Source organism: Eretmochelys imbricata, chromosome 13 (assembly GCF_965152235.1).
Source record: "Eretmochelys imbricata isolate rEreImb1 chromosome 13, rEreImb1.hap1, whole genome shotgun sequence".
NCBI lineage: Eukaryota > Metazoa > Chordata > Testudines > Cheloniidae > Eretmochelys > Eretmochelys imbricata.
The window spans coordinates 1,317,005-1,330,425 of record NC_135584.1 but is presented as its reverse complement, the minus strand read 5'-3'; the positions used below and the strand labels follow the sequence as shown (position 1 = coordinate 1,330,425).

Sequence of the window (13,421 nt, the reverse complement as noted above, 5' to 3'; positions counted from 1 at the left end):
GCAGCAGTGCCCGCAGCCTTGCACAGCCACCCCTAGGACAGACGCAGCACCCCATTGGACTGCCAGGGGACTCTAGGCTGGTGACGCTGTAATGACTTCCTGGGAATACGGCCCGGCCATGGGGGCAAGGCCCCTCCTCCTGAGGAAACGCCTGGGGAGCTGGAATGATGGCAGTGGGTGGGGCCGGGCACAAGGCATTATGTTCCTGCTGGGGCCGAAGGAGGAACTTCACAAATGTCTGATTTTGAAATAATTCTGCTCCCCAGCCCCGTCCCCTCGCTCCCCTGGCGGAGGCTGTTCCTGGGTCCAGCTAGCAGCATAGCTGGCCGCTGAGACAGTGCAGACCGGGTGGCTGTGAAGTGACAAAGGCTGAGCAGCAGCCGCCACAAAGAACGACTCCGTCTCCCTGCAGCTTCCCTGAGTCACAAAATACAGAGGGAAGGAAATAACCTAGGGGCGAGGCACTGGGAGGCCACAGGGCCTCTCAACAGAGGGTCTGTCCGAGTCTCCAGGCAGCTTTGGACACCACTGCAAAAGGGAGGAGCACCTCTGAGATCAGAGGTAGCCCCATGGCGCTGGGCAGAGGGCAGCCCACGCAGCTCTCTGCCTGGCTCTACAAACATGGAGGCCGTTCTCGAGAGCTATTCGCAGGCAATGGGCAGGGCTGGGGAGTCAGGCTGTCTCACCATCGCCAGAAGGGGCAGCAGCTCGAGTGCACGTCAGTGCCCAGAGCGATGGGATAATGGCAAGCTGGAGGGGGGTTGTCCCGGGCGGACATGCAGGGACAGTGAGGCCCAATCCAGGAAATCACAGGGAGGCCAGCTGAGTTGAGCTCTTTATTACAGAACCCATGTGCTGGGTGAGATCAGGCCCACGGGCGATTGGGGGTGGGTGTCAGGTGGGGGCCGTATTGGAGGATCCTGTCCTGTCCCCACACAGGCCCTGTGGTCACACTCTCGGCTCTTCCCGGTCTCTCTCTCTGGTCGGCCCTGTGGAAGAAGGGGCAGTCGGTCAGGCCAGGGGCTGGTCATGAGGCTGGGGCCGAGGGAGGGAGGTGACAGCAGCAAGGACCTGCAATCCTGGACTGCCCTATGGGCGGGGGCTGGGCACAGAGATCCTGGCAGGCAGGGGGCTGGTCTCGCCCCAGCACTCAGCTGTGTTTGTGTCCCCCCTGTTCCCCACATCCCTCCCGGTGTCAGGTGCAGTCAGCGCAGTTCTGCCCTGCACGGCCTTGAGGCGGGGGCTGGGGGCACGGCTGACGTGGCTGCGCCCGGCCCTTCCTGGGCAGTCGCCGTCCTTGCAGCAGGGCTGAGTGCACGGGGCTGGGTGACCTCGGGAGCCGCCACTGGGCAAACTCCTTGGCACAGAGCAGCCCTGGGGAGGAGGCAGGAGACCAAGCCGGCCAGGCCAGCAGCACCCATATCATCCCTGGGCACTCCTCTCCCCATCTCCACGCCAGCCTCCCGCAGCCCTTCACCTCCTCCCCAGAGAGCTGGGAGCTCCATGGGGGAGAGAGGGCAATCTGCACCCCCAATTTCCTCCCAGACTCCAGGCCTCCGGGGGAGCTGGGTCACTCGGAGCAGGTCTGTGACCAGAGTGACCTTTTCAAAATGCAAAAATGAGACACATGCCAGAACCCCAGACCCCTTGTGGCCAGGCCCCCTGCCCTGCCTATTCCAGCGAGGGAAGGTTGGATAAACATGGCACTAAGGGATGCAAAGGGAGGGCCTGAGGCAGGACAGCTCGCAGGAGCGAACACCTCCGTAGTTATCTGTAAAGTCTGCTGCAGTTTCCACGGTATGCATCTGATGAAGTGAGCTGTAGCTCACGAAAGCTCATGCTCAAATAAATTGGTTAGTCTCTAAGGTGCCACAAGTACTCCTTTTCTTTTTACAAAGAGCTCGTCTCTCACATGGTGGGCTGATGTGAGATCCTGTCTGTGCCCAGCACCTTTGGGGGCCATAACAGTAACAGCGTTTCCAACGTGTGCAGAGTGGCGAGCGGGAGGGCCAAGGGCTCGTCACAGCTACGCCCTCATGCCAGCAAAGAGTCACCTCCCTGGGTAGCCGTTTATTCTGTATAACAACAGGAGAAGGGGAGCAGTTGCTTCAGAAGCTGAAAGCCCAACGGCCTCAGGAAGCGGCCGCTCAGTTCCTGTTCCAACGCAAAATGTAGCAACAGGATAGCAGCTTAGCAATGTGGCAACTGCCTGATCAGCTCAGAGCTTTATCCCACCCCATCCTAACAAAGCCAGGTTGGTGTGACACTCGCAATCCAGGTGCCAGCTCATGTCAGAGTCCCTGTGTCTCAGTGGAACAGTGACAGACACACAGCTGGAATCAGTCTGGCTCACCTGTGCGTTAGTGTTGTTAAAACAGGGATTAGAATGATAGGAATCTCTTTAGTGTTTCTTCTTTATTGAATGCTGGTGTGTTGCTGCCTGCATTCATCTCACTTATAGCATCTGTATCCCACAGTGTAAGGTAATATTTGAGCGGTTGTATGGTGAGCCTCTGTGACTGTGTAACTCACCAGACAGGAGAAAGACAAGAATAGTGTGAATGGCTGATCTCCTACAGAAGATGTTATGTCCTGCCCAACAGGAAAGGTCCATTGACACCAGATGGACTATTGTGGGACATTAAAGAGGACAAACAATGTTCATTGTTTTGCCCTCCCCACCCCCGTGAAGATGAGTCATCCAAGTGGATTCCTCCCATCAGCTGAGGCTGAAGCTGAGAACACAAGGAAGGATGGGGATAAAAACCCCAAACAGAAGGAACTGATGATCATGATGCAGTTTGGACTCTGGGGTGGCAAGGTTTCTAGGCATAAGCAACAGATCCACAGCTGCTCAGCCAGGGTTAGTCCTGAAGGGCATGTGGAGCTTATTCATGATAGAAGCTTCTGTTTCCTTGTGAAAGCTGAGATAGTAACTCATTTGTATTTCTATGTTTACTTTCTTTAACCTTGTAAATAACTCTCTGGTTTCCTTTTCCTAGTTAATAAATCTTTAGATAGTTTATTATAGGATTGGCTAGAAGCGTTGTCTTTGGTGTGAGATCTGAGGTGCAGTTGACTTGAGGTAAGTGACTGGCCCTTTGGTATTGGCAGTAAGGTGACTATTGCTGTGATTGATGGTGTAAGGAACCAGCTATCACAAAGGTACGCTCACCTGGGTGGCAAGACAGACTGGCGTACCCAAGGGGCCTGTCTGTGACGCCCTGGCTAGGCTGTTATGGTGCTTGAGGAGTTCACACTGGATAACTGGTTGGTGAACCCCAGGTAGAGAGCTCACAGCCCGGTGGGGTTTGTGCTCCGGTTCCTAGCAGTGCCCCGGGGCTGGTTCTCACGCTCTGGAGGCCCTGCTGCCAGGGGCACAGTTAGGATTCGACTGCCGGAACTGGCCATAGGCCCTTGTATTTAGTCCATTTCCCATCACAAACAGCGCCACAGACGCTCCTTCAGCGATACGGGAACGGCCCCTAGTGTATTTCCAGCACTGTCCCTCTCACCTGGGCAGCTCACCACCCACCTAAGGCCCCGTCTACGCCAGCAGGCTTCGAGCAGCATCGTTGTCCCAGATCACTCGTGAAGCTGCTCTGTGCCGAGAGGAGAGAGCTCTTCCCTTGGCACAATTAATCCATTCCCAACGAGTGGCAGTAACCGTGTCGGTGGGACAGCATCTCCTGCCCGCTCAGATATGTCCACGCTGGCACTTCTGTCCATGAAACGTACGTCGCTCAGGGGGGTGTTTTTTCACACTTCTGAATAACAGAAATGATACTGGCCAAAGTGGTAGTTTAGACATAGCCTCCCAGCTCCTCCACAGGCCCTGAGACATCCGGCTCTGGTGCCAAATTGTTCCCGGTGCCCTGGCAGTGCCACAGACGACCTCGTCCCATGCCTTGGTGACTGCGCCGTAGGAGTCGGTGCGACTGTAGGCTGAACATGGGCCAGGCCCCACAAGGGCTTGCAGGTCACATTAGCTACAGAGCACGGAGAGACAGCTGCTCAGCCTCCCCATTGAAATCTAACTGGGACCCAGTCTCCAGCTGGGGTGGGAGATGGGGCTAAAAGAGGACTTGGTCACTAGGGCATATCTGAACCCTGAAAAAACATTTCTTAATGGTCACTTCATTTATATATTAGTTGAAGAACCTTTAGTGCCGGATTTTCAGAAACTATGGTTAGGCAGACAAAATGTACGTGCAAAGCCCTCATTTGCTAACAGTTATGGCCCGTGGATGCAGACTCTCAGTCTACGCATGCCTACGACAGCTCTTGGCCGTTTGCATGCCGCGCTCCTCGCAGGCACAGCCAGGGGCGTCGGCCTGTGAATACTTATGGCACAGATTTGTATGCGGAACATTTTATGAACTGATTTCCATGATCGTCTCCCCTGCCCTGGCCTCCCACAGCAGGACTAGGATCCAGCCCCAGAACCAGCAACCTCTTTCGCTTCAGTCCCGTTTCCCACCCTGCACTCCTGGTGACCAGTCCGGCCGGCAGCTGCGTTAATTCTCAGCCTGTCCCAGCTTGCTGAGCTGCCCAGCCCAGGCCGGCGGGTTCACGCGCTCGGGCCCCTTACCGAGTGTCCTGCAGGCCTGCTGGCACGCCCGGAGAGTTTTGAAGTTGTTCCCGTTGCCCCGGCAGCCGCCATAATAGAATCTCTGGCACGTCCTGTAGGCCGGGTTGTAGAAGAAGCGAAGGAGCCGTTGTGCGCAAGGGCCCCTCTCAGGCGGGAGTCGGCAAACGTCACCTGGGGAGAGGAGAGGGGTTATAAGGAGGGCAGAGATCTGCAAGGGAGCTCAGGCTAGTGAACCCAGACTGGTGGGGAAGTGGGGATGTCTCTGGCCCACAGGATGCCTGGCCAGTGCTGTGGGGCTGGGGGCTCCACAGGCCCCTCTATCTTTGCTGCTGGTACCTGTTCCAGGGGCCAGGCAGCCGAGGCTACAGCCAGTAAAGCAGCATTTCTTCCTGTTGGGACAGTCCCTGTCGTCTATGCACTTATTCTTCTCACACCGCGCGAACGTCTGCAGCACTGTCCTCTTGGGGCAGGTGCCAGGTTTGGCTGGAAAAGGGAAACAACAACAGCTCATGTCTCTGTGGGGAACAAACCCCAAACGCACAGGCCTGCACCACGGACTGGAGCCAGGCCCCAGATCTGACCTCTGGCCAAGGCTTTTCCTTGCCGTCCTGGTCTGCGCCTCTCCAGGACTGGTCCCTGCGGCTTCCCCCCAGACCGTCCCACCCCACGCTCAGCCGCATGCCCCCAGGCCTTAGACCCCCTTCAGTCAGTCTCCTGCCTGTCCCAGCTCTGTTCCTTGCCCCACGTCCATTCTCAGACCCGGCCCCACTTGTGTAGCAGTTTGAATTACTCAGAATGTCCGGGGGGCTCATCTCATAGGCAGGACCAAGTACCCCGCCTTTGGTCCCCCACTCCCAGGTGCGAAGTTACCTGGCACAGCCCACGCGCACTGCACATGGCATCCCTGGCTGCAGCACTTCCGGCCCAGTCCACACTCCCTGTCGTTATTGCATTCCACAAGGCAGATGGTCATAATGCTGGGGTCGAACTGCGGGCAGTACCCTGGGTTTACTGGGGAACAGAACAGCGAGAGAGCAGGGTCAGCGTTGTCTGGACTCGTTCCAATGGGAAGGCTGCTATGTAACCACATAGTGCTCCTGCAGCCGCGAGCAGGCTGATCCCCCACCCGCCCAGATCGCTGGCCTTGCACACACCGCCCCCTTCAGAGTGTCCGCTAAGGTCTCTGTCTGCAGGGCTGCAGGGGGGCCTGGAAACGTAGGACTGGGAGGGATCCGAGAGGTCTTCTAGCCCAGTCCCCTGCACGGAGGCAGGACTCCGTATTATCTGACCACCCCTGACAGGGGTTTGTCCAACCTGCTCTTCAAAACCTCCAGTGACGGAGATTCCAGCCTCCTGGGCAATTTATTCCAGTGCTTTACTACTCTGCCAGGACGGTTTCCCTAATGTCTAATCTAGTGTCTTGAGTCACTGAAGGCAACTATTGCAGAGTCCCCGGGGCCATCCAGATCAGGGTCTCCTGCCTTCTGGGTCAAACGCAGGGTGAGAAAGGGCAGTTGCTGCTGGACTGGGCAGGAAGCAGCAGACACGGTCCATTTATCACCGTAGCGTCTGAGCACCACCGTTGTAATCAGGATAATCCGAGATGCCACCTCCCCATCAGGATCCTCGTACTCTGTGTCACTCCCGCACACCAGGGAGGCCCTGCTGGGCCCCAGTTCTGACCATCCCTTGGCTGGGTGGGGGCCAGGCCCATGCCCGTTGGGGTGGGGTTGGGCCCTGGAAGCAGGATTCATGGGGCTATCGTGGCTGCAGGTGTCCAGACTTTCTCAGGGGGCCGTGGCCACCTTGTTAATATTAAAATAGGGAGCCCAAAGGGGTGGGCGTGGCCATGGGGTCACCAGGCCTTGGCTCTCGGCTCCCAGCACCGATGGAGTGGGGTGGAGAAGGAGAGCCCCTCACCTCCTATGGGGAGTCTGCACTCCCTCCCGCAGCCGGTGCTGCAGCAGCGCTCGGATCCGGGACAGTCAGCGTCAGTGGAGCAGAACATAAGGCAGTTCACAGCCCAGTGAATGGGAGCGGGGCACTCGCCCTTTTTCACTGGAAACAAATGGGAAGAGAACCGGGGTTACAGAGCGTGGGGCAGACACATCAGCCAGGCCAGGGAAAGTGAAGCAGCCTGAGGCAAGGGGGTCATATCCAGGCAACGGACTCTCCCTCCCTTTACCCCCTCACCCAGGGACGGAGGAATCTAACTGCTCACCCCCCAGGGGTGACCTCCTCCGCTCCCCAAAGACAGCCGGAAAACTTGCAATTTCAGGGCTTGTTTTCAACTGCATGTCACTAGAGACACAGGCCTCAAGGAGGAGGCTGGTGGGGAGGGATCCAATGGGCATGCTTTGAGATGGGCATGGGAATTAAAGATGAACCCCAGCCTGAGCCAGTCCCACCTGGGGGGGCCACACGGCAAGCCCCCACCACAGCAGGGCCCTTACATGACTGAAACAAGTGTAAAGTCAGAGCAATCAAGACAAGGGAAACAAAGCAACAGAGAGAAGGCCCCTCTCTCAGGGTGAATCCTCTTTGCTGTGCTCTCTACCCCGTTCCCCAGCAGGGTCTGTTGTAATATATTCTTGTGGGTCTGTAAAGATCCTGGCTTCTGACACAGTATCATATAATACAGGTCAACCCCCCGCATCCCGCCCAAGTGGGGGTTGGAAACAAGGGCACCCAGAGGTGCCATCCCCTCCTTCTGCCTTTGTTCTGCAAAGGCAGGACCAGCCCAGAGGTCTGGCTCTTGGGCTTTTACATGTCACAGGTATGGAGATAGCTGGGAGAGCTTCCCACCAGCAGCAGGGCTGGGAGGCAGCTCCGGGCCTTAGGCTCTGGCTCCCCTCGAGAGCTCACAGCTGCACCAACGCAGGTCTCTAGTGGACCTGCTCTAAGCCGACAGGAGTCGCTCTCCCATCTACTTAATTAATCCACCCCTAACGAGCGGTTGTAGCTTTGTCAGCAGGAGAAGCTCCCCATCGGCTGTCCACACCATTGCTTAGGCTGGTGTAACTTATCTCACTCAGGGGTGGCTTATTCACACCCCTGAGCAACGTAAGTTCTGCTGGATAAGCCGTGGTGTAGACTAGTGGTTTTCAACCAGGGGTACGTGAACCCCTGGGGTACACAGAGGTCTTCCAGGGGATACATCCCCTCATCTAGAGATTTGCTTAGTTTTACAACAGGCTACAGAAACAGCACTAGCGAAGTCAGAACAAACTAAAATTTCCTACAGACACTGACTTGTTTATACAGCTCTATCTGCTCAACACTGAAACGTACGCAAAATCTTTATATTCCAGTTGACTTATTTTGTCATTGTCCGGTCACAATGAGAAAGTCAGCCAGTTTTCAGTACTAGTGCGCTGTGACCCTTTGGGATTTTTACATCTGATTTTGCAAGCAAGTCGTTTTTAAGCGAGATGAAACTTAGGGTACGCAAGAGAAATCAGCCTCCTGAAAGGGGCACAGGAGTCCAGAAAGCCTGAGAGCCAGTGGTGTAGACATAGCCTGAGTATCAATCTGTGTGACTGATACCCTGTCATGGGCATACGCAGCGAGGGGTCAGGAGTGAGCTGCACCGAACAACAGATGGCGCCTGCCCTGACCCATCTCCACACTCCCAGGTACACGTGTTGACAGCAGGGCGCTCTGCTGCACAGGACATGCTGGACTGAGCAACGAGGGAAAAGTGACTTCGCCGACACGTGTTCACTAGTATTTGCCCTTTGAAGAGTTGAGGCAGCCGCTGGGCATCAGGAAAATATTAGTGGCTCTCATACATTTCACACGCTTCAGCACGGATGATGGAGCATCTGATGCTCCACCCCAGACTGGGCACAACTGGACATTCCTTATTCCCTGGTTCCAAATGCTTCAGGCATCAGCTCAGGGGCAGAAACAACATGAAGTGACTTAGGGAGCCAGTGTGACAATGTGACGCAGCAGGGAGGGGGGAGTGTTGACCTGGGAATGTGCCCTGGGGATGGGAGACCTGAGAGCCTGTCACCTGAGCCAGGAGGGGGAGGGGGAGGTAACACCCTGCTCCCCCAGAAGGACTTGACTGAGGGGTCCTGGTTGTACCCACAACCTCTGTTTTGGACTGTGTTCCTGTTGTCCAATAAACCTTCTGTTTTACTGGCGGGCTGAGAGTCTCAGTGAATCCCAGGAAGAGGGGTGCAGGGCCTGGACTCCCCCACACTCCGTGACAGCCAGTCACACGACAAGAAAAAGGAACAGTGCCATTTAAAGGAGACAAAAAGAACAGGAGGACTTGTGGCACCTTAGAGACTAACCAATATATTTGAGCATAAGCTTTCGTGAGCTACAGCTCACTTGTGTGTAGCTCACAAAAGCTCATGCTCAAATAAATTGGTTAGTCTCTAAGGTGCCACAAGTACTCCTTTTCTTTTTGCAAAGACAGACTAACATGGCTGTTACTCTGAAACCTCTCATTAAAGGAGACAGTTCACAACCACCCCAGCGTCTCACCCCACGGGTTTTCCCCCCTATCTGGTGAATCCATCTAATAACACACATGCAACGATGCTCGTAGAGACTTGATAACGAGTCAGCGCAGCTCAGCTGGCAACAAACATGACTAGGGCCGGACAGCCTAAGGGGTTCCAGGGCAAAGAGGCCCCGGGGAAGCCCGGACAGCAGGAAGGCTGCATGCAGGAAGGGAGTGTTTATGGATTGTTGGCAGTGGGGAAGGAAGGTGCTGGGTGCATGGGGCTCAGAGGCAGCGTGGGGCGTAGGAGGTGGCAAAGAAGCCCAAGGCTCCCCAAGTTTCAGTGGGGGGCCAGCAGCCCCCTGACACCAAGATGCTGCAGGAGGGTGTTTGACTTACTGGTTACAGCATTTCCCCAAATTACCGCTGGGTTTTCTCCTTTTTATAAAAGCTTCTTTTGTAAGACATAGACTTGGTTTCTGGGAGTGGGGTAGGGCTGTCTCCTGAAAGCCCCCGGGGTGATTTATCATCTCCCAGAGAGGCAACGCCATCGGATCCAGGGCACCCCCCAGCTCTCCTTTGACGTGCTGGGGCAGTTTGAACACAAGGCTGCCAGGAGCCCCTGCAGCAAGGCATTGCAGCCTGTATGTGCGGGTTCTCTGTCTGTCTGCATTGGGGACACCCTGGCTCCCCCAGGCACGTTGCCACCGCAGACAGCCGCTCCACTTCTGAAACACAAGGGGCATGCCTTGATTCAAGGGTCGGGGGTGGGCTAGCTGGGCCCAAAGGCTCTCCTTAACTCCTGCTGTGCTAGCTGATAGTTTCTCTGTTTCATCAGACTGGGTCAGACCAATGGTCCATCTAGCTCAGTACCTGTCTCTTGACAGGGGCCAATGCCAGATGTTTCAGCAGGTCTGAGCAGAACAGGTAATCATCAAGTGACCCATCCCCTGTCGTCTAGTCCCAGCTTCTTCCAGTCAGAGATTTAGGGACACCCAGAGCATGGGGTAGCATCCCTGACTGGCTAACAGCCATTGATGGACCTATCTTCCAGGAACTTATCTAATCCTTTTTTTAACCCCATTAATTTTTGGCCTCCACAACATCCTCTGGCAACAAGTTCCACAGATTAACTGTGCGTTGTGTGAAGAAACACTTCCTTATGTTTGTTTTCAACCTGCTGCCTGTTAATTTCATTGGCTGGCCTCTGGCTCTTGTGTTATGTTAAGGGTTAAATAACACTTCCTTGTTCACGTTCTGAGGACCCACAAAGGGAGCGCAGAGGGTGGAATAGCCCAGTCCCCTCATTATTTTGTCCACCAATTAGGTCTAATATCTAACACACCAATTTGGGTCATTATTTTCTGGTTCCACATCTTCTGTTTTTACCAAGTGTGATTTCAACACAGTCCTTGAACCACATCGGTACGGCCTTTTATCTAGATCAGGGTGGCCAGCCTGAGCCTGAGAAGGAGCCAGAATTTACCAATGTACATGGCCAAAGAGCCACAGTAATACGTCAGCAGCCCCCCATCAGCCCCCAGCACCTCTCCCCCGCCGCCATCAGCTGTTTCGCTTGCGCAGGAGGCTCTGGTGGGGAAGGGGGAGGAGCGAGGGCATGGCAGGCTCTGGGGAAGGGGCAGGGGCCTTGGGGGAAGGGGTGGAGGGGGGGCAGGGCCTGGGGCAGAGCAGGGGTTGAGCCGTGAGCACCCCCCGGCACATGGGGAAGTTGGAGCCTGTAGCTCCAGCCCCGGAGTCGGCACCTGTGCAAGGAGCCGCCTAGTAACCGCTGAAGAGCCGCATGCGGCTCCGGAGCCCCAGGTTGGCCACCCCTGCTCTAGATTAATTCAGGCGGTTTCCTTTTCCTACCTTCCCCGTCAGCATTTGTCGCTCTGCGGTATTGTTACATCTTATGAACTTTCACGGCCCTTTAATCCTCGTGCTCACAATTAGAGCAAATTTGTAGGCCCGGTTATCACAGCAGTGGCATGATTCCAGCCCTGGCCTGTAGAGATGAGCAGCCCAGGCCAGGCACAGGGGAGGGGGGCTGATGGGCAGGATTTCCTGCTGCCACCTGACACTCCTGGAGAGCCTTAACTTGTTTTGTTGCCCTGGCAGCTGCCATAATCGATGTTTTGACATCTCCTGGAGGCCGGGTTGCAGAGCGGGCGAGGAGATGGGTTTGAAAGAGAGCCGAGATCTACCAGGGAGTCTCAGACTACTAGACACAGACAGGGTCTCTGGTCCCCAGGAGGGGAGGGGGATCTTTCTGGAGAGCACATTTCTGGGGCTAGACAGCTGTGGCCACAGTGGGACAAGCAGTATTTATGACTGGAGGGACCCGTAGTCAGCGCAGCTCAGCGGGCAACAAACATGACTAGGGCCGGACAGCCTGAGGGGCTCCAGGGCACAGAGGCCCCGGGGCAGCCCGGACCGCAGGACGGCTGCATGCAGGAAGGGAGTGTTTACGGGTGTTTGGCAGTGGGGAAGGAAGGTGCTGGGTGCATGGGGCTCAGAGGCAGCATGGGGTGTAGGAGGTGGCAAAGGAGCCCAAGGCAGGCCTCTGGGAGAGGCGCGGGCAGAGGAGGGGATGAGGGAGAGGCTGGATAAAAACTGAATGAGGAGCCAGAGCAGAGCTGTCCAAATGGCCTGGGGGCAGGGGCTGAGCAGCGGAGAAGGAAGATCCTGGGGGGATCGTTTGGGTGGGGCAGGGAGGGGAGAGGTTACAGCCCATGCAGTCCATCTCCCAGGGCCCAGGCTGCTGTCCGGGCAGCCGGGAGAGGTGAGCAGTCGACCCACCCTCAGCCTGGGCTCGGCCGTAGGCTTGGTGAGTCTCCTGCCCTTGGCTCCCCGGCGGGAGCCCCCGCTCCTGGACGATCTCACTGGTCCTGGCAGGAGTTCAGCTCACCCCTGCGGGGTCTGTCCAGACTCCAGCTGCAGTTCACGTGTCTGCAGCCCCTGGAGCTGCTCTCCAGGTCCTGCCATAGGTCGCTGGTGAGAAGCAGCCCTCCAGGGCCCCTTGCATATCAACCTGGTGGTACCTGTCTGCCCCCACCAGTGCGTGGGGGGAGGGGCGGCTGTCCCCTCCAGCCCGAGCTCACTCGCAGCCCCCAGCAGCCTCCCCGCTCCTGAGGAAACGTCTCCCCATTTCCTGTGGCCCCTGGCACCGTTTGAAGCTCCCCGCTGCAGGGACAGCATGTTCTGCAGCTGGCCCAACTGGGGCTGCCTGAGTGCAGGAAGGCACCTGCCTTTCTAGCTGGTGGGGTGGGGGGTCCCATTGCCTGGGGGTGAACCTGGGGGTGTCATAGAGAAAGACCCTGGCAGGACATGCGGAGGGCCTGGATGTGGGGGGAGGGGTGACGGAGAGCGTGGGGGTTATCCCAGAGATGGGGAAGGGGAGGGAAGAGAGCTCACACTGAGCCATGCATGGCAGGGAGACACCCAAGGGCACAACCCAGAGCCAGGCTGCGATCTGGCCCGGAGGGAGATGGGTTCAAGGGGGGCTGTCTGGGAGTCACTGGCTGGAGCCATGGGCATGGGGGGGCTCACCAGGGAGGCCCTAGAGGGTAGAAAGGCTCCAGGAGCAGCCAGAGGGCTGGGGAGAGCCAGGGGGGCTCAGTGTCCCAGGAGCGGGAGGAGAAGAGCAAGGAGGCCTCACTGGGGCAAAATGGGGGCAGGCACGGGGACAGCCCCACACTCAGGGGGCTGGAGACACTGGGGTAGGCGGCAGAGCCAGGGATGCTGCGAGGGGCTGTGTCGCGTGGGGGATTTGGGGCAGGAGCCGCCGAGAGCGAAGGGGGCTGGGGACAGGCTGTAGGGCTGGGGGCAGGCAGAGGGAAGCCAGGCTGGCTGGGGAGGCAGGGGCAGGGAGCCCTCACCTTGATGGAGCTGCCCAGAGGCAGACGGCGGATCAGCCCAGAGGGTGAGGAGCCCCAGGAGGAGGAGGCCTGATTTCATGGTGCTGCTATGCCAGGATACCCAGCGCCAAGCTGCACCAGCTTATATACGATCATGCCAGCCTGGTACTGCGGCCACAGGAGGGGACATTACACAAGAGAGCTGCCCCGGTTTCTGCCCCTCCCAAAGGGAACAGGGAAGCAGCAGGGCCCTGCGAGAGTTGGGAAACATCCCTGGTGTGAGGAAGGTGGAAATGTAATAACAGGCTGCAGAGGTGAGCTCATGTTTCCCCCCAAAGGCTTGTGCTATCCCTGTTTGTGGTCATGTGCTCTGGATCACGCCCCGTCCAGCTCAATTGCCCCCCGTCCTGCCCCGCCCCGCGGGTTCCCTCAGCTGATGTCTAACGATGGGGGCTGAATGTTTCTGTGCCCCTGACCCTCGTCTCTGGGACGGGACCAGAGGAGGGTGCGTGGG

At 57.2% G+C, this 13,421-nt stretch overlaps 1 protein-coding gene across 2 annotated transcripts; it reads right to left on the bottom strand.

The window, feature by feature from the left end:
- Positions 1–823: 823 nt before the first annotated feature.
- On the bottom strand, positions 824–13,054 carry LOC144273379 (uncharacterized). Of its 2 annotated transcripts, XM_077831904.1 has the most exons (6): positions 12,929–13,054; positions 6,512–6,649; positions 5,462–5,602; positions 4,928–5,074; positions 4,592–4,762; positions 824–989 (listed from the first exon to the last, which is right to left on the bottom strand). In XM_077831904.1, exons 1-6 carry the CDS (start codon positions 13,005–13,007, stop codon positions 949–951), a joined length of 717 nt encoding a protein of 238 aa, XP_077688030.1. In that variant the 5' UTR covers positions 13,008–13,054; the 3' UTR covers positions 824–948. The 2 variants fall into 2 exon arrangements, with proteins under 2 accessions (XP_077688030.1, XP_077688029.1); XM_077831903.1 differs by lacking the exon at positions 824–989 and having other exon boundaries at positions 4,518–4,762.
- Between the last annotated feature and the right edge of the window lie 367 nt (positions 13,055–13,421).

Coding starts and splice junctions, on each gene's coding strand:
- LOC144273379 (XM_077831903.1), bottom strand. CDS start 13,007: ATGAAATCAGGCCTCCTCCTCCTGGGGCTCCTCACCCTCTGGGCTGAT. Junction 5,603..6,511: donor GTGCAGACTCCCCATAGGAG/GTGAGGGGCTCT, acceptor TCTGTTCCCCAG/TAAACCCAGGGTACTGCCCG. Junction 4,763..4,927: donor CTGCCTGGCCCCTGGAACAG/GTACCAGCAGCA, acceptor TCCTCTCCCCAG/GTGACGTTTGCCGACTCCCG.